We start from the raw sequence: 20,469 nt of genomic DNA, 5'->3' as shown, positions 1-20,469 counted from the left end.
TAATTTTAGTAATTGTAGTATTTGTTAAAATTAGATTTATTTTATTTAAATAAATGATATTTAATGTACTTATAAGAATTTCCTTAAAATAAATAAATACAATCCTTTACTTTAACAAAATACGTTCACAATTGTATGCAAAAAAAGGATTGCTATAAAATTAAGAAAATTTTTTTAATTAAAATAATTTTGTAGACGTGTGCAAAATGTATCTCGTATTACTGCGCAAGTTATGTTTGCGAGTGAATTCGCCGCTATCTCAATAATAATTTCGTCTAGACATGAAATCTATTTATAACGGCAGCTAATTTATCGCAACCATGTGGCGGATTGCGATCGCACGATGTTATCGCAAGATCGATGACTGCAATGAATTTTGATAGCACACTATGGATTCGTACTATCAAGATTTAATACATTTCTCATTTGCTAGAATAGAACGGTAAAAGGATGCATGCTGAACGAACAAAAGTTTTCCATTATTTCTGACACGAACCCTCTGTAATTGATCAGTTTGATTGGCGCTCTAAGAATATTGATCTTAAAACTGTCTGATGTAAACGAGAATTATTTAAATTTATATGACTAATATATTCTATATGGATAAATTTATTAAATTTATTTAGTAAACCGTAAATCTATTTAGCAATATTAATCAAGTCTGTAATGAGATTTACTGTCAGTATATATTGTTGCATATGTTTTAATCACGTTGAGCGCAAATAAAGATACGAACAATATAATTTTAATTTACTAATGACTTGTGATGTGTAATATTTACATTTTTATATTACAATATTATCCGTATTTGTTACAAATTTTAACAAAATAATTATTTTTTTAAAGATATACGCTGTATGAATAATAGAAATTAACAGTCTGTTTTATTTTTGTAATATTTTAGATTTACTTTTAATTTCTCTAAAAATTGATTGCTATTACTATATAAAAGTTTAGATTAATATTTAATTTAACTGTTTTAAATACATATATGCATATCAGTATCTTTAAAAAATTATATTTTTTGAAAATATTAAGCTATTTAGTTTGACTAAGGTTTGCTTTAAAAAAATTGCTTAAACATTAATTGATAAATATAATCATATGATTTAAAAAATTATTTATATAATAAGATCGTAATTTCTCTGTTCTTAAATTAATTAGAATGTCAACTTAATATGCGGTATTACTTTTGTTAGCAATTACTAAAATATTTCTGATAGTACAAATTTCTGATATTTATATTATACATAATGCAATAAATCGCGCATAATTTTCAAATCTTTTGTTTCAATGATTGAAAAATAATTATTGATGCAAAAATGTTATTTGTAAGGAAAAAACATTTATAATAAGTATCTTTATATTCATGCATAAATAAACAATAAAATATGCTAAATTACATCTACAAAAAACAATGTAATAATATTTCATTTCTTGGATTAATTATTTTAGATTTTTTTAGCCGTTTTAAATTTTTGTTTTAACTTTATTTTTGTGTTTAGCGGTTTCCAAATCTTTAAAAATAATTAGACAATATCCCATTTCTAAAAAAATAGACTTGATAAGGTTAAAATGTTTATTACATTTTACTTCCACAAGAGAATCAACTAAATAACCATCTATTCTTAAATGACTAACGTCAAGTTACAATTTATAACAAAACCTGTGAAAAATCTTATTAACTTAAACCAGACAGTTTCTAGAGTATTTTTGTGCAAGAAATGCAATTCAATTGAAAAAATTCAGCAACGTGTTATAATCAACAGAGCAGAAGTTTTTGTAAATCTGAATGACAAATTTAAAACGATACATCTTTTGATCAAATGGATTGTCATATATGAAGTGTGTATTGTTTTATATTCATAAATTCATCCCTCCAGATGTTTTACTGAGACAGCTTTGTGTCGCATAAACACAGGATACAGTTGAAATCGCAGGTTTCTGAAAACTATCTTTTGCATTCATGAAATTCTTTCAATAAATTTCAATGAATTTTGATGACACAGCATTCCCGAATATACAACAATGTTTTCTCATAAACTTTTCCATGTTCAACGTTTTAATTTAACAGATCTTATTTTTTAATTTTTTATTTTGAATATATAGTTTTATAAATTTATTTCTCTGTGATATATTATACATAATGAGAGATGAAAATGTAATTAATGCGTTTATTTCTTATTTTCATTGATGACAACTTTAATGATCTCAATCGAAATTATTTCCATATGTGTGCAAGAAGTTTGATAATTATAATTTCGAAATTTGGCTTTGATTTATACCATCACTAAAAAATCAATTTGCGAATTATACTTCAAGAATCTCTGTCATAGATAATGTTTAGATTTGCAAGCAAATATAGGAACTACACGACTACAATTTTTTAAGATTTTACTTTTGCTCCGATGTTTGTTTCAAATCTTCCGGACACGAAGCATTTCCTTTTCGGATCCACGCTGAGTCGTTTTCGTTATTTGTCGGATAAGCCACGGTTTCAGCCAGATCCGATGTAAAGCCCGAAACGCGTAACGACTTCCGCTTGTTTTCGCAGATGTTTCCTAAACGCGTTCGACAACGAAGATAGATTAAAGGTGCGTCTCGGAATTTCGAGAACATCGCCGAGAACTGCTTTATACTTCAACTTATCCCAAATCCTCGGTCTTATCGATGCTACAGCTTCGTCGGCGTGCATGCACTTCGTGTGCCGGAGCTGTGCCTTCGTTTTAATTACACTTAATCTCCGACTGATGTATACGCGGAAATCCCACGTCCTGCTGTGCATTTTGCATTTTGCCACGCTCGCAATTCAATTTTGTACATTTCTTGTGTGTGTATCTGTTTTTACTTTTCCCCACAAATGACGACGAGCTCAAATTACATCGCTCTCGCATAATCAAATTTTCCGCGAACTTTACTCGATACCGTTGTCTCCTAATTGCTCGGCAAACGAAAAACAGGCCGCGCCGTTGTATATCCCTTTGTTGCAATATTGATTTCCTATTTTTACAGAATTTCGTTATCACAACGCTTTTTGCGAGCACATATTGTTACAATTTTCCCAGGAGAAAGGTTGAAATAAAGAGTTTCGTTAATCGAGTACTTTACGTTTCTGTGTAAAGCACTTTACATCGCGTATTTATTTATATGAAACTATTAGATTAATATTTTTTCACTTATCTTGTCGAATCGTGAAATATATATTTGTCACTCGTTAAACAATCACATCGTCACGAGCGATTTTAACAATAAAAAATCTTGGTACCAGGATATTATTCATGATTTATTTACTCGAGGCCACCCCTGGATTTTATCTAGTAGGTGCGAGATACGTGACGTTTCTTCGGCAGATTTTTATAGCCGCCCAGGAAATTTCCCGGTGATTTATTTTACATCAGCCTGCCGCGTCGTAAAGATCGCTCGCTCCGCAGGGCATCTCGGTTCGCTCGCCGAGGCGACAGTGTAGCACCACTTACCGAACATTTCAATTGAAATGCGATCGCACGAACGAGAAGTATATCTTTCTGTTAGGAGGCTCTCCTGTTTCTGGCAGCCGGACGACGAGCGAAAATAGATGTTCCGCCAAATTCGCTTTCGTGACCGTAAGATTCCATTACTGACGTGGGTCCGACGGACGTCCTATTAATCACGTGGACTTCGTTTTTTCTCAATTACACGAGGATAAATTGTCGGTGTCCATATATGAGCCGCGATTAATTAAAATTAATAATTTTCCGACGGTGTAATATGAATCTTAATGAGCGTGTTCTGTGATAAAAGAAGGTTTAATGTTCTTCAAATTATGAAAAATATCACGAGAAAAAATTGCAGAAAAAAAGTTATTTCATCAATATCTTATTTCATCCTCATTCCTCACTTCATTGTACTGGCTGTAGATTACTTTATTTTTTTTCAACGGCAATTACATTTATCCGAAAAATCCGAATATAAAATGCAATTTTTGATAAGCATATACGAGTTGTCTCGCAGATCGATCCCTTTCTCTCACGGCGTGGAATAAATTTCTCGAGTGAGCATCAATCCCCGCATATAACGGCCACGTCGAGCGCGAGAGAAGTTTATTCCCACGATTCGTCGGGGCAATGAGGACGATTTCTTCCGGTAACCCCCGTACCGTCATCCATCGCGCGAAATATCCTCGCCTCGCCCTTATTTCCCTGGGAGACGTGCAATATCGGTAGACGCGGGATGTTCACTTCCCTACGGATGTGTATAGTGCCTGTACGCGCGTTCAAATCGCAAAAGTACGCGAAATTCTGTGCGACTCTCATCGACGTTACAATAACCGCAATATATCCGAACGGTGAGGCTGTTTCTTTGCGATATGAGAACGACGACAACGACGACGACGACGACGAAGACGACGACTTGGGCCCTCCGACGAGGGGTCGTCGGGGGAATAAGACGATGGAGATTGTTGAATGCGACCTAGTAAGTGGGTACCGGTGGCGGTGCAACAATGGCGAAATATAAATCTAAATCCCAACCGCCATCCTTCCTGCCCTCCTTTCGCCCACGGTCTCCTTTATCTTCCTCTTTCGTCTATTCCGCGAACCTCCGGCGCGAACCGACGACGACGACGACGACGACGACGACGACGACGACGACGACGACGACGCGACGGTGTCCTGGCGGCCCGACTGCTCTCTTTATCCAAGAATTTCTCTCGCGGCATTCAGCTCCTGGCCCTCTTCGCGCTTCCTACCTCTTTGTGCCATTCTCGTTTCTCTCTCTCTCTTTCTTGGGCCTCTGTCTTCCGCTTTAATTCGCTTTACGCAGAGCTTCTTTATTCTCAGACTACTTTGGATTCTATCCGCGTGCGAGTCGTTCCGACAGGATAATAGGCGACAAGTTAAACAAGGAATGAAATAAGAAGAAAGCTAAGCGTCATTTTTTATCTTTATTATCTTCGTTTTCGACTTCCTGCAGGCGCATTCTACACTTTTATATTTACGTTTGTGCGTTTCACACATCTAAGGTTTGTATTTCTCTATAAGAGGAACTTTAGAATTTACAGAAATTCTTTTTATTTACGTTAGGATTTTTATAAATTTTATCTTTATTTTTGAAACTTTCTACCGAATTGTTGAAGAAATAACATACGGTAAATAACAATAAATTAAAACTGTAAAATTTTTTAAATAAAAGTTAAGAATTGCCGTTATATCATTGAGAAAATCTTGCGAAAATGTAGGTTAATCGTATAAATCCGAACAGATTCTTTATAGGTGATATTATATTTTAAGAGAAATGATAAATAATTTTTTTACGTCTCCCAAGATCTTAGACGTTTCTCTTTGCAAAATTATAATATTACTTTATAAAACATTTTAAGATTTTATAAAATTAAATATTTTTACATTTCTCTTGTATTTTACCAAAAGAAAAATAATATTACAATATTAAAAGAATTGATAATTAAGACTACTTTTCCATCACCAACTTACGTGATAAATCGTGAGATGAGAAAAAGGCTGCTAAAGATTAAACCGCTTATTTTTCAAATTTTAATGCTGTGCTAAGATAAAAGATTCGCGTCTCGCTACTTTCATTACATTTCTTTCGCAAAGTTTTGCAGATGTTATGTCACGTCATGCCGTACGACGTGACCCGTACGTGCGTGGACCCGCGAGACCATTATCTTGGATACCTGCGAGATCATCTCCTCGGACTAATTCCTTTCTTCTGACTTATCCTGCATATTTGCCCACTCTGCCTAGCATCGCTCTAACATCTTTTGCCTCCGTTTCTTTCTCCCAGCGGTGCATGTCATGCGGAGCCTCTTGTCCCATTTCTGCTCGCGACCATCTTTTCTATATCCAGTCTTGTCCCTTGTCTTCCAGTGATTTCCCACTGGTCTTTCATTTTATTTCACATTTCCGGCGTTTCCGTCCAACGGTATTTACTTACTATTAACAAAACACGCGGGTGTCACACGCGTTCTTCAACCAATATTTATTCTGCATTCATTTTTGTCGACTCAACCTACCCCATTGCACTCCACGTGTGTTCCTGGGTAACCTTGTCTGACGCAAATATCTCCATTTGTACAACTTCCTTCTCCTTTTCTCTGTTAAGATATCTTGCGATCTAACTTTCTCACGCTCTTGCCTTTTTTGTCCGAAGTTACTCCGTAGTCCAATCCGGTTGCTTCTTTCTCTTAAGCAACTTTATTCTGACGAAGCATTCTCTCGCACTTATCAAGGATCGCTCTCTATTCATTCGCACCTCTCGATCTCGTTGTCTCAAGCTCCTGATCTTTGGTTTCTTTTTCGAACTTGAACCGTCTCTTCTTATTATCCTACTCGCCGTCTTTTAAACTCGATTTGTGCACGAGCACTTTATGTCACCGTCCGCGCTACTTTTCCCGTATTTTTCCAATTTGCCTTCGAGATCGTTTTCCCTTTTGCCTGCAATCAGTTTCGCCACTAGCCTCCTTTTTCTCACCAGTAGCTTTCTATCGCGCACAGTTTACTTACCGCGTCGTCCTTCGGAATATTCGTTCACTAATTTCCTTGGACTCTATTGCTTTTGCATATTATTTAATCTTTTTTTTTTATCGAATCGCATCTTATCTGCAAGTATTTTGCTCTCACTTTCCTTGAAATTTATATTTTTCAACTTACATTTTTCCGAATCGTTATCTTTGTCTCTTGCTCCGCTCGTTGACGCGTCACATTTTGTAGACCTTTTGCAATTACTCTACGTCTTATTCTATTTATTTTAAATATCTATCTGATTTCTCCTTTTTTTATTAGTATTTCACGTCAGCGTTTCTTCCTTTTCACTCATCGTTCGATTTTACTTGCCGACAACATCAAGGCTTTACATTTACTCTCCTTTCATCCACTTCGCGCGCCTCCCTCCGCCTTACCAATCCTTTTTCCTCATTCTCTCTCCCGTCGACGACTTTGCCTGTCTGTCCCCAACAAATATGTACTCTCTTTTACTCGCATTTACGACAAGTCGAACGTTTTATGCGTCTTTCTTACCGCTACTACATCCAACACGAATATCCATCGGCACGTCGAAAAGATGTAATTCATCCCTTGAATATAGATAACGTTTAGAAACATTTTTTTATTTTAATGTAAAATATCTCAATATTTTTATCATAGATACATATATTATAAAATTTATATATAAATATTTACATTAACAACATTAAAATAATTATTGAAGCTTCTTATGTTTTATTATTATGTTATGACATATCAGAGCTGTTTCTAATTGTAGTTGTAAAAGCTAACAAGCCAAATACAAATTTATACAATTTCTCGTTACTTTGTTTTTTTAATAGTTTCAAAATCTGATGTAGCTACATTTAATAGAAAAGCTTATATGTTTTAATTTATTAAAGCTATATTTATTTCCTGAATGTTGAGATTGGAGAGCAGCATTTACTTTTGCCACTTATCAAACTGAAAAATGATCACAATCAAGTAAAAGTTTTTAAGTATTTTTCAAGAATACGAACATAAAAATAAATATATTTTAGAGGAACTTTTTAGTGTGTTATTTACTACAAAATGAGTTCCTGAATCCCTGAAGTGATATTTTTCACAATGAATTTTTTTACGGTTTTTTAAAATATACCATCATTATTAAACTTGACGATCAAATTAATTTGAGATAGTTTGTAGCTTTATTTTGTGATTGCGTTTTAAGTCTGACAATTATCGGTACGCGCTGTTTATAAAACTAAAAATATTTAATAATTGATTTAAAAATATTCCTAAAACCATTTTGATTAAAAAATATACTTATTTCTTGCAATATTATTGAGTTAAATTTAAATTCTTTTAAGATATCTTACAAGTTCAATATTATTTTGTGCTTATATTGTATATATATTTTTTTTATATGATAAAATTTTTTAAATATATAAATAAAATGTCGCTTAAACGTAATATAACTTTCAATTAATAACAATTTTTTAAAACTGAGTTTTTTAAAAAACTGTTCATTAAATCATAGAAAATCATAACAACGTGTTTTTCATATTTTTTTCGATTTGTTTTTGATATAAATACAACAAAAACATCACGAGTCAACCTCGTTATGCGGTCCCAATGAATTAATGTATACTCTATTTTTTTATATTATGTAAACTAGAGATAAAATAAATATTAAATACATAAAGCAGAGAGCGATATTCAATCAGTAAGCGTATTTTTTAACCCAACATATATAGATATTGGGAGTTACATAGTGTATATTTTTTCTGTGCAGAAATCGATTGGAGAGCAACACGGAACATTGGAACGCTTTATTATTATCGTTGCGCGAGCTAATCGAATGGGTGATAAGGAAAGATACAGAGCTCACCGGTCTGGGACCCGTTTGCGGAGATGTGGCTGCACTACAAAAACAACAGGCAAGTGTCGAATACTAATACTAACTGTTTGCACATAGATTACGTGGGATCCGATTTCGAGTCTCGACTTTAAATCTCTCGGTTAGTTCATATAAAATCCATAGACGTATTTTAGTCAGCGTACATAGTCAGCGTTTATTCGTTATCTTCGGAAGAAACGCATACTCCATTTAACATCCTTTGGTTCGCGGCAATAGCATCAATCCCGAATTTCAGGATTCGAGCCAAGTTACTTGGATGACTTATGTACCTAAAATCGATTTCATACAGTCGTCCTCCGAGAGGCTTGCAAGTTTCCGCCTCGCAAACTGATTGGACGATATAACAGAATATAATTACGTATAAACTCATGCGCTATCAAGTGGGTGTTCAACTGTCTCACTCCATGAGACGCGACAGCTCATTCGGAATACTGGATATTTACGTATTCTCATCACGTTTGAGTGTTCCACCTCATGGAAACGTGAGTCTCGATTACTTCACTTCTCTCAATTGTACGCTAAATGCTGCAACTAAATTTGCCGTTGATTAAATGAATCCATTTTATTATGTTATCTGTTTAGGAGTATATCATATATGTTAAGATGTCTTTAATGAGACATTGTCGTCTAACTTATTTAAATAATTGATCAATTTTTTTAAGATTATTGTAAATAGTTACATTTTATAGTTCTTTATTTAATATACATTGTTCTAAGTTATTTTTTTTATTCTCTCCAACACGTTGACTGCGTATTTAAAAAAAAACTATACTTCGAACAATGTGACCGAAATTGTGTGTGCGCGTGCGCGCACGTGTGTGTGTGTGTATGTGTGCGTGTGTGTGCATAGGTATTCTTCGTGTGATAACGTATAAAGGTGCACTAGTTTGGATTAATCCAGATTAGAGCACGCATGTTGTCGGGATGCAGAAGCGCCTGTGCCACCGATACAGGTAGTATCCGAGTGTACGGAGGTGATAAGCCGCATGTCCCTCGACCAGATCATTGATGTCATCGTGCGGCTAGATCTGTGTATGTATTTGCCACTCGCACCGTAGAGTACGGGAAATGGCCATCGATTATCCTTAATTACTCAGGCGGAAGGGTAAGGTTCTCAACTATGCTCTCGTCCGATTGCCCTCATATAGACACACTTCTCGTAAATACGCTTTGAAATTCATTAAAAATCATATTGATTTGTCTCACAATCACAATCAATAAGAGAATATATTTTAACGATACTTTTTCTGCATTTATCAATTAAAACGAAAATCGGAGAATTTTTTATTCGGAAAAAGTGATAGAACGATTCTCATAGATATTATGATCAATTATAATATCCCTTATTGGATAACAAATTCAGGTAACTATTTACAAAATTATTTATTTTGTAATTCGCTATTATTATACAGTAATGCTAATATGCTAATACACAATAGCTGATATTTGTTATGAAGCATTTTAACTTTTCAAAACTTTTAAATATATTTTTGCATTACACATAATTTCTTTCTTATTTTTTTAAAACTTAGATAAATTGTCATACAAATATATGTATAGGTGTTTATTATTTTAATATTATAATTAATATTAACATTATATAATGAAATTTTATAATTAAATTTGTTAAAAAATATTGTAACTATCAAAATAAATTGCAACATAAAATGTAACATAAAATTCTTCGTTAGAAATCTCTTTATCAAACACTTTAATTTTTTTATAAAGAAAAATATTTTTTCAGTTTTACCAAAATTTTTTTCTTTTTTGCTAAATATAATACCTGCTTATACATATATACGACATAAATGAATAGTTATTAAATTGTTGATACTGAATTTAATTTTTGTTTGTATTGAATAACAAATATATTTTGACACGATATTATCTTTGTAAAATACTATAAATATTGTGAAATGTATTCTCATATTTTAAAAAGCCGATATGAATTTGCAAGAACATTACAATTACCTTTACTTGCATGGGACACGACGCGAAAAAGAAGCAGCCTCGCTACACGCATTACCTACATTCCTTCGAGTTTGCATCAGGCACGGAATTTAAATTCTCGTACAGCTACTGTCTTCGAGCGATTGTTTCTTAACGTAATTGTTTGTCCCGACTTCTACGTAGATTCAATTAAGCCCATTACCCCATCGACGTTTCGCACGTCTACTTTTCTCATTGTCAGTGATTTACATGTCTCTTTATTCAATACTTCATTAATAAAAGTGAATCCCTATAATCATCATTGATAAAGTCGTCGCGGGATTATCGCTGCAGTTTGATATTTGATGCGTCACGAGGTATTGGGAAAGTGCGGTTAATGTAAATCGATTATATGCGGATTTAATTTAAACGGATTCGCCGGTAATTAATAAATCCTACCCTCATGCATATGCGACGCGCGATTCTAAATAATTCCGTGAATATCCTAAACGTATCCATATGCGAAACCCTGGCTCGGTCACTAGCCTCGAGCGATTTTAATTACACGTTGTTAATTTAATTAGCTTTTAAAGTTTGGAGACTTGATGTTTTCTCGATTAAAGTGTGGTGACACTATGTTTTTTTATTGTTTTTCTGTAATTTATGTCTTATTAAAAGAAAGTATCAGAAATGTTAATAAAAAAAAGATCACTTGTAAGTAATCTGTGTCGTGATCAAAGGAGCTATTGAGCTTTGTGATTGACGTCGTTTCCGAGAAAAATTTTAATAATTGCAACGGAGATTGAATAATGTTAATCAATTTATTCTCAAGCTTGTGAGATCTAATGAAAACAATGTTATTTTAAATAGAACTCCGAGATTATTTCTATGACAGATAATTAATAAACCAAAGACGAATAAATACCGGATTTGATGTTGGTACAATTACGATAATGCAATTTACGACGCTAAGATTCAATTTTATCTGTACCATTTTATCGATAATCCATCTTAACATGAATAATATTGTTAAAACGTCTGAAGTAATATTTTTTAATGACATTGGAAATAATAAAAGTGATCAGTTGTAAATAATCTATGTTGTAATCAACGTTTGAGGAAGTTTTGGCTCTATAATACCAGTCTAAAGTTATTAAAATTTAAAAAGTACAGATTTTCTAGATTTTTTTTTAACCAACAATAAAAATGATGATCGTGAATATCTGAATTTTGACTCTAAAAATAGTTCTTGACTCTAAAAAGAAGAAAACAACGAAAAATTTAACTTGTATTGACTTATGCAGCGAAAATAACTTTTGCTACAATTTCAGAAAAATAACTTTTAAACAGTAAGTTGATTCAAATAAACTTTTGCATGAATATTTATTAAAGTTTTTTTAGTATATAAAATTAAATTAGATTCGAAATACTACTTTCTTATCAAATTTGCAAATAAACACTACAAAACGCGATTTTACATAAGAATTAAGAGAAAATAAGAAATTAAATAACATCTAAATTAATAAGAGAACTATGTTTAAATTTTACAGAGATATTCAGACAAAATAATAGAACAATCTGTACAAAATTTTTAAATTTTTGATAATACTTTAAAATATCCTTAAGGAGCTATTTACGCTTTATGACGTTGTGTCCCAGAATTATTTTAATAATTAATCGCAACAGATTGAATAATATTAATTTCAATTTATATATAACGTTTTAACATATATGTTAAAAGCCCTCTAGACTCTGTTGTTATCTAAATTAAATTAAATTCTATAATTACGCGTGTAGAGAATTGTGGATATGATCCGGCTGTAAAACAAACATTTCGATCCAATTATAAAATAACAGTCGGAAATCGCTTGTAATACTAAATGGCAGAGGGAAAATGAATTTCGCTCGATCCATCGGCTCGAAACCATCGGCGCTGGGACGGGCATCTCGGTATCGAAGTCGAAACGAGAGACGCGTAATTAGAAGACCGTTTATTGCGCCCGCGCAATCGAAATGAAAGCCGATCGCGCGCGGTTTAGTCGCCGTTGCAAGCGACTGCGGGTGTAACGAGCGCAACGGCCATTCCTCTTACGCGAGAGCCGTCCTGAAAATTCCATTTCACTCGCGAGCCTCGCGCGGATCGATCCCGGCCGCGTCGTGTCGTGTCGCGTCGCGTAAACCCGCGCGCCTGTAAACGGCATCGTTATACATCCGTGGCGACGAGCCACGTCCACGACGAACGTTTCACGTTCGCGCCTTTCGCACACGAGCCATTTCGTCCGTCCGTCCGTCCGTTCGTTTGTTCGTTTGCGCGCGTACGAATATGACGATAAATCAAAACCGCCCAGCGTTACGGTGGCTGGCAGGCCCGGGTGTCGAGAGGCGTATCGATTCGCGAATTCGGACGCGTCCGCGATTTCGGGGCGTACATTTTTCCGCGCGCGACCGTTTTCTCATCTTTCCATGCCCATCTTTCCTCGGTGCATATCGCAGGTGCGAGCGATTGATATTTTCGTTTCGGCCTTGCCCTGTCGAAATTTTCACGCGAGGACGCTCGGTCACACGCTTGGCGGTTATTTTTCGGCCGGCCACTTTAGTTAGCCGAGTGTCAGCCTCCGGAATTTATACATGCCGGTGTATTTCTTTCGGCTTCGTGGAGTGAGTGCCGCCCGGTCCTCTCGTCGCGGCGCGTTACGCCCGATTGTTTGCGGAGGGGTCTGTCGTGGCTTGTGAAATATTTAACGTTCGTTGCTCGGACGGATAATAGTATCGACTGGTACTGGATTCGTTCGTGATCGTAAATAAAGGCTTGCTTCTCTGTCGGGAGAAAAAAATTGATTTGGACGATTGACGTTCAACGATTCTTGATTACTAACTCAGGATTAATGAATCGGACAGACGCGTCATCCTTCCGCTTGGTTCTGCGGTGCGAAAGTGGAAAACGGAAGCGTTTTTTTTTCGGTAAAACTGTATAACGCATTTAAATTTAAAATAATTTTATCGTTGCAATGTGTACATGAAACACGAGAAAAATGGGGCTGCTTTTTTTAGAAACGCAGAACTCGGTAGTAATGAAATTGTTCTGAAATAATTAAATCACTTATCGTAGGAATATCCCATTTTATTTGTGCGTTTTTTTTTTTAATGTCGAGCGTATAAAATACCGGACAAAGGACACCCTTTGTCCGTAGAGAGTTGTATATTAAAAAATTGTTCTGAAATAATTTATCTCCTCGGTGGAGGTGCGCAATACGAACCGCTGGGAGCAGTTAAATGCTGAAGATTCTTAGTGTCAGATGCTCGTATATTACTGTGATACGCATCGGCGCATTGTTGCCTCACGTTGTGTATATACCTCGTAATTAACCTCTCGTAATGATAACCGCATTGATAAGGAAACCGTCTTGCTGTCGAGCAATTAGAAAACGTTCAACTGTCCAATGTGGATGGACAGCTTTAAACTGTTCTAATTTCTTAATTAACGTCTCGACCCGCACGGTTAAGCGCGCGTCATGTGTAAATTTCTGTGCGCGCAATTTACAACGAGAGCACAAATATTCGTGATTAATCCATTGCGATGCTTTTTTTTTTATACCGCAAAGCTCGTAATTTTACTGATTGCAATTAATAGAACGTTTCTTAAGAGGAGCGCGATTCATACGTCATCTGTTATTTGTGATTAAAAAAACCTTAGAAGAGAGAAATCTGTGCAATTGCGAGAGAGCCAGGAAAAATAAAGAATGACTGCAATGAGATTTCTATCACTCACTGCACGCCGCGTCATCATTCTTCGAAATGGGAGAGAAGCAAGGGAAGAAAATACAACGACGAAAAATATAAAAATGATTAATGACCGAACATATGGTTATTCTTTTTAACCAGGTCACTTAACAATATAGTTATATTTAACAATATAACTTAACAATATGCAATATGTTTTATTTCCTAATAGATCTTCAAGATTACTTTGCAAATTTTCAATTACTGTAAAACAATTAATTCATACTGAAAGAGAGAGAAAGAGAGAATAGCTGTTTTATATTGCCTTTAAAAATGCTATGCAGTTGTTAAATCGGAAATTTTGTGTTTATTTTGAGATGGTTTTATGTATCGCGTCATTATTTTCCCAATCAGTTTGTAAAAGCCTGTTTGTATAAACCTACACTTCCAAAGAAATATGTGATTTTATTTTATTTTTCAACAAATACAGTCGTTTTTTTTTTTTGCCAGCGCGCGATGACGCAGCGCCTGCTGTAGTGCGTTAAAAAATCAAAAGCGAAAAATCATCAAGGCGAAAAATATCGAACCTCTAAAAACAAGACGTGAAACCGTTTAATTTATACCGTGCAGTTATAAAATATAAATGTCGAATGTCTCGAGCTGACGGGAGAACTGTCAATTTACGTTTGCAAACGTAAGCGACCGTAAAAACGAGAAAATCCTCTACTCGGGTGGCGTTAAAGACGGTCTTTTTGCTCCGCGAGCTCGTTCTTCCCGCGAGTGAATTTTCTTCCCGGGGCAATATAAAAAACGGAAACCAGACGGTGGTACATGCCACCCCTTTCGACACGCGGAAAAAGATCCGCGCTCGCAGAAAATCCTTAACCCCGCGAACGACGAGAGATAATCTTGTTAAGCGTTAACTAGCGGGCGTGCAATATTGTAAGAGTGCCTTTTTTACCCACTCGCCGGATGCAACGGGCTAATTTTCAACTCCGCTGCATAACGTCAAACTTAATTACGTACACGTTAATATCTCTGCACCGCGATGCAGCAGCGGCGTCTGATGGCGTCGCATCTTCGCCGTCTGACATATGTATGTTTTATCACTTAAATTCATTATTACAGTATCTCGTTATTACATTCGAAGATTAGGATAAACGTTATGATTCGTATATCTTTATCATTCATTATATGAATGATAAAGATAGATGTAAAAATATTATTTTAAAAATATATAAATGTATAGCTATGAAACAAGGATAGAGTGACAAAAAAAAGCGCTAACATCTTCGTAAGTCCGTTTGAAATACGAGCCTATGCTTTGTCGTTACATGCATGATATTTCATTGTTTTAGTTTGTTATATTCTGTAATTAATATGTGTGTTTATGTCTGTAACTAACATTTAAAAGAATCAAGCGTTATTTTTTTTAGAAAATTTGTGAAATATTTACTTTTTTATTTTTAGAGATAAGCACGTAGACATGTCTATGGTTTTCTTATTAGTTTTATTTATTAAATTAATTGATACGACGGTAAAGAGTAATTTAAGTAATACTGCTGAAAGTAATAATGACAATAACGGTATCATCGAGTGCATCTGTCAACGTGATGCTGACATCATTCTATTCTTGTCATAATAGACAGATGAATTTAGTCGAAACGAGGCTAATTTCTTGAAGCTTCTCTCCTCGACGAAGAGTGGAAACGCCAAGAGAAAACTTGGCACTGCACCAGACACCGATGCTCCTTGTCTCGTTATTTTTGTTTCACGATTTACGCGTCTCCTTCACAGGACGACCATCGTGGCTTCAGGAGGCAGCTGGAGGACAAACGGCCGGTCGTGGAGAACAATTTGCTGAGCGGCCGCCAGTACATTGCCAATGAGCCTCCGCTGTCGGACACATCGGACTCCGAAGGTACGTTATGAATTACACATAAATTGCGCTCCTTTATTTTTTGTTATCCGCAGCAATTTTTTACTTACACCAGCATAATATAAAATATTACAGGAGAAAAAGAAATACAAAGTTTTGATGATTTTCTATAAGAATATTCTAAAGAATATGTTTTACGAAAGTTGTTTATTGATTGTTTTACTGTCGTTAGTTCGCTTGTGGCGATTTTTATATATTCGCGCTTTTAAACAATTCTTCATACGAGATACCTAGTTAGAGAGATCGAGGGTCCAATATTGTTCGCTTCGTTCGTACGAACGAATATCTCATAAAGAAACAAAGGAAATTAGCCAAGTACATTCGTCATTAGCTTCGTGAAACTACTTCATAACGCAAGACTGAGTTTTCCGATAATATAGGCCCGGTAATTAAGACCAGCGCTGGTGTACCTTTCAATCTCAACAATGCACTTTTATTCTTATACTTTTATATCGGATTTTTTCTCCCGGGAAAAAGTATCGACTTATCGATTTGAAAGAGAGGAATAGAATCTCTTTTCTTTTCTTTGTTTACAGCCCGTCATTTACTCTAATTAACGAATTGATATTACTGCCATTGTCTTACTTACAATACACGTTCTCAGTAACGTTATTTCAAAGAAGAAGATACATATTTACCCGCGATGTTCAGAATTAGTTTTCTCGATTTTTAATACAACGTATGCAATATATCAGAGAATATTTCACGTAGAGGATATGAAGGAATCGACCACTGAAACGATTGAAAATTCTTTACGTTTTTCCTCTCTGAGCTCTGAGCTACCGATACGATATTTTGCCGAGGTTAATAAAATCTTACGTGAATTGCAGCGAATACGGACGTTCAGTTGATCTTGTCGCGAATATGAGAAAAATTTAATCTCCCTCTTTCTTCGCGCACAAGCTCGCGAACTTCGTTTTAATAATTCGCACATTCTTCCTTCGTGGATTTTTCCACCGCCGGGTTGAAAATTTCGTGCCGCACGGTGAGGAATCTAAGAACAACTGTCGATTGTGCTCGCACTGGGATTCCCAGATTGAAAGACCGCGAGAAATATTTTGTGTTTTCTTTCTTTTCCCGCCGCCGGGTCTGCAGCCTAACCCGCGAGACCAGAAACGAGCTTCATTCTTTACTGTCGTTTCCTTTTCAAGCGCGTAGTAAGGGCGAGGTACGCGTAACTGCGACGTCCTGAATATTTCATTTGCGTAATCCCACTTCACCGAAAGCGCGGATATTAAGAAAGCCCGGTAGATATCTGACGCGAGATACGAGAATTATGTTTATCTACTTTGTGCATTTGCAGTGAAAAATAATTCTTCGTATATCAATTGCAACCTTATGAAAAAAAAAAAAGAAAAAATAAACGGTTGATCAGAAGGGGGGGAGAGGGGAGAACGAGGCCGATATGAAATCAAAAGGAAAAAAGAAGGAAGAAAATGGAACCATTCTTTCGCGAGTAACTCAAACTTAACTCTCCGACCTTATATTTGTCTCAACTTTCTTTTTTCTTTGGACCGCGGTCCCAAGCTTTCTTTGCCCACTTGCCAGCAACTCTGGCAAGCGACTGACGAAATCAAAATAACAAAGACACATTTACCCAGTGAGTGAATATACAGAATACGTAATACATGAAAATATGTGAACATGTAGAGAAATATGTGGAAGTACAAAAATACATACAAGACTCTTTAAACGCGCAAATATAAATCCCCTTTTTATATTTTAATATTGAAATGTGTAATTGAAAACAGTTTAATGTAAATAAATCCCAATGAGATTTGGAGATTTATTTACGGCTATTATTTATTTCAGCTATAGAAATTTACGTTATTTATGTGAGAAAAATTCTTTCATTAAAAATGCATGTATTATTAAAAATTTTAGTTTTAATTCTCCATTTCCGCAATTCTATATTTATATACAGGGATGATCGATTGTTCGAGGTAACGTGCGTAGTTACATAGATGTTCTTTATGTAACTTTTGCGAACAATTCGTTCTTTATATGGTATCATATTGTAATATCGTTTTCAAGTATTCGATTCAGAGATAAAACTTCTAGTGGGCGCGGTGTTAACGCAACTCTATCGGGAACCGATATGAAGGGTTTCGAAATCAGCTACAAGGGTTCCACTTTCCAGTTTTCGTTCTATATCAGCAGCCCTCCGAAAGTTGTAAAATTTCGACGAGATGTTTTATTCATGTTGCATCGTCTCTGATTGAGGAAGAACGGGAAAAATGAAGGAAAACACTAAATAATACATCGAGGAGAATTCGATTTCTTTGATTTATTCGCAATTTAATGCGCGGAGATTTCATTTCCAATAATTCCATTTACGTTTTCGGATATCACGAATTACATCTTACATGAAGTAATATAGATTTGATTAAAAATAATCTGAGTTTTCTTGCTTAATTCTGTGCTTTTCATCAGTCAGAAGATCATTTCTTTTTCAACGTAACCTACATACGCAGCTGTGGCTATGAAAAAGAAACTCTAATGTTATTTACTTTATACTAAATTTAAATCATTTTGTTTTATTATATTTGAAAAAGATTTATACTATAATACATATTTTATATATTTAGAAAACTATAAGGAGATAGAAAGATTATTTATATCTTTCTTTTATAATACTTCTTTTATAAAACTTTGAAACGGTGACGAATAAATAGATTTGCTTTTTTCTTTTATTTTTACTATACATAACAATTCTCTAATGTATATATAACTATATTTATAATGCATTTATTAAATTTTTCCGTGCGTCTATTTGTGTCAATTAAGAAAAGTTCACTTCGGCTAGGTAAACATAACTTCGTCGCGAATCACGTGGGGTTTTCAATCGAATTAGAAGTATCGTAGTACATCGGTACCGATGGATGGGGAGCTTTAGGAAAGACGTCCCTGGAGTGGAGATCGGAAACTCTTGTAGGTGAAATTTATTGGAGTCCCGCAGGAAAGCACAACTTGATCTTATGTCATCGTCTCTTTCTCTCTCCCCCTCCCCCTCTCTCTCTCTCTCTCTCAGCTTTTGCTATTAATTTATTGCTTATTTTATTAATAATTCTTATTTTATTAATTAGAAATATGTATTGCATAATATTTTGAATTAGTTATTATTAATATAATCGACTTTTGAACAACAGTAAAGTTTCTGTTGCAATTTCCTTTATGTTCCAATTTATTATTGATGATCACATGTTTATAGAACTCGCGAGAACATTTGTATGATGTTTCTGTTGTAACCTTGTGTATTTTTCGATATAATGATAAATAGCGGAAAGAGAAGAAATTATTGGTATTTGTGTACGCAATTAATGATGTGTGTGCACGAATCGTTCGTTAATCTTCATTAGAATATTATTCGATACGCTTTGAGTGAACATGGAGCTATCGTCAATGGACGATAGTTATTATCGTTTATCAGAATATATTGCACGACTGACGCAAAATATCGAAATAGCTGAACAGTAACAACCGCTGATAATTTAAGCAAGTTTCGACGGTAAGTACATTAGTCTCCGCCAAAACGTGATCTAATTACTTTTGAAATGTATTTTCACGCAAACTCGTTTGTCAATGCTATCGTTGTGTATTTAACAGATTATATTCAATACGATGTTATACCAATATTGTGAGATTAATATAAATAGAATCAATAATCTACTTTATTTATCATATACACACACACACATTATTTCTAAATACATATATAAATTTCCAATCTCCATTCTTGAATATTCTGGAAAGATTTTAAAGAATTGAATAAAAAAAGAAAAAATAAGTTAAACAAGTTAAATAGAATTTTGGTTGCTTAAATAAAATTAAATACAAAAAAATTATTAATTTCTACAATATTCTTCTAAATTTTTATTAAAAATGGATATATTCAATCATTTTTTTTTTCAGCAATACATTTTTGCATTTATTAACGATTACAATATATATTATATCTTTATAAAAATTGCATAATTTTTTACGTTTACATCATTGTTTTTAATATCATAAATTTCTATTATTTGAGATATTAACATAATATGACAATTTTGTTGCCAAAATCGTGAAAATATAATATCGATTCATGTATACACCGAAAAGAGAGTTCAATAATAATAATCAAGCTTTGATGAAATAATTTTAATTAAATATTTAGTTAATAATACCAAACACTGAATAATATTTATAATAGTAATCGTTTGGTAAGCATTTGATTGCTACTACTATGTTTGATTAGAATTAATATAATTATTAAATATTTGGCTATATTAATCAAACATTTAATTGAAATTATTTTACTGAAGCTTGATTATTATTACCAAAATCTTTTTTTCTTTTTACAAGTGTACAAGAATCATTTTTGATACGATATCGCGGCTTTTCTATCGTTGTCATTCACCGAGCCCCGTGTAATATTCGACATAAGATAATATAACGGAATAACCATAACGATAGCTTCGCTTTGAACAGAACGGATTCGATCCCAATAACGCGAAGCGAGC

The 20,469-nt window shown here is 34.4% G+C and overlaps 1 protein-coding gene and 1 long non-coding RNA gene across 22 annotated transcripts in view; one reads left to right on the top strand and one right to left on the bottom strand.

Moving 5' to 3' along the window:
* LOC105833385 (dystrophin, isoforms A/C/F/G/H) overlaps positions 1-20,469 on the top strand; it is a 459,023-nt gene that overhangs the window by 366,839 nt on the left and 71,715 nt on the right. For all 21 annotated transcript variants that reach the window (XM_036283830.1, XM_028191394.2, XM_028191395.2 and 18 more), the window contains 2 exons: positions 8,254-8,398; positions 15,826-15,949. In XM_036283830.1, coding sequence (XP_036139723.1) covers positions 8,254-8,398; positions 15,826-15,949 — 269 coding nt within the window. The remainder of the gene's footprint in view (positions 1-8,253; positions 8,399-15,825; positions 15,950-20,469) is intronic.
* The window catches only part of LOC118644708, an 86,497-nt gene that overhangs the window by 4,213 nt on the left and 61,815 nt on the right, over positions 1-20,469 (bottom strand). The gene's annotated exons all lie outside the window — the stretch shown is intronic.

The sequence above is a fragment of the Monomorium pharaonis genome, chromosome 3 (genome assembly GCF_013373865.1).
Source record: "Monomorium pharaonis isolate MP-MQ-018 chromosome 3, ASM1337386v2, whole genome shotgun sequence".
Classification (NCBI taxonomy): domain Eukaryota; kingdom Metazoa; phylum Arthropoda; class Insecta; order Hymenoptera; family Formicidae; genus Monomorium; species Monomorium pharaonis.
Note: the sequence above shows the minus strand (reverse complement) of the source record. Positions and strands in the feature narration are given on the sequence as shown.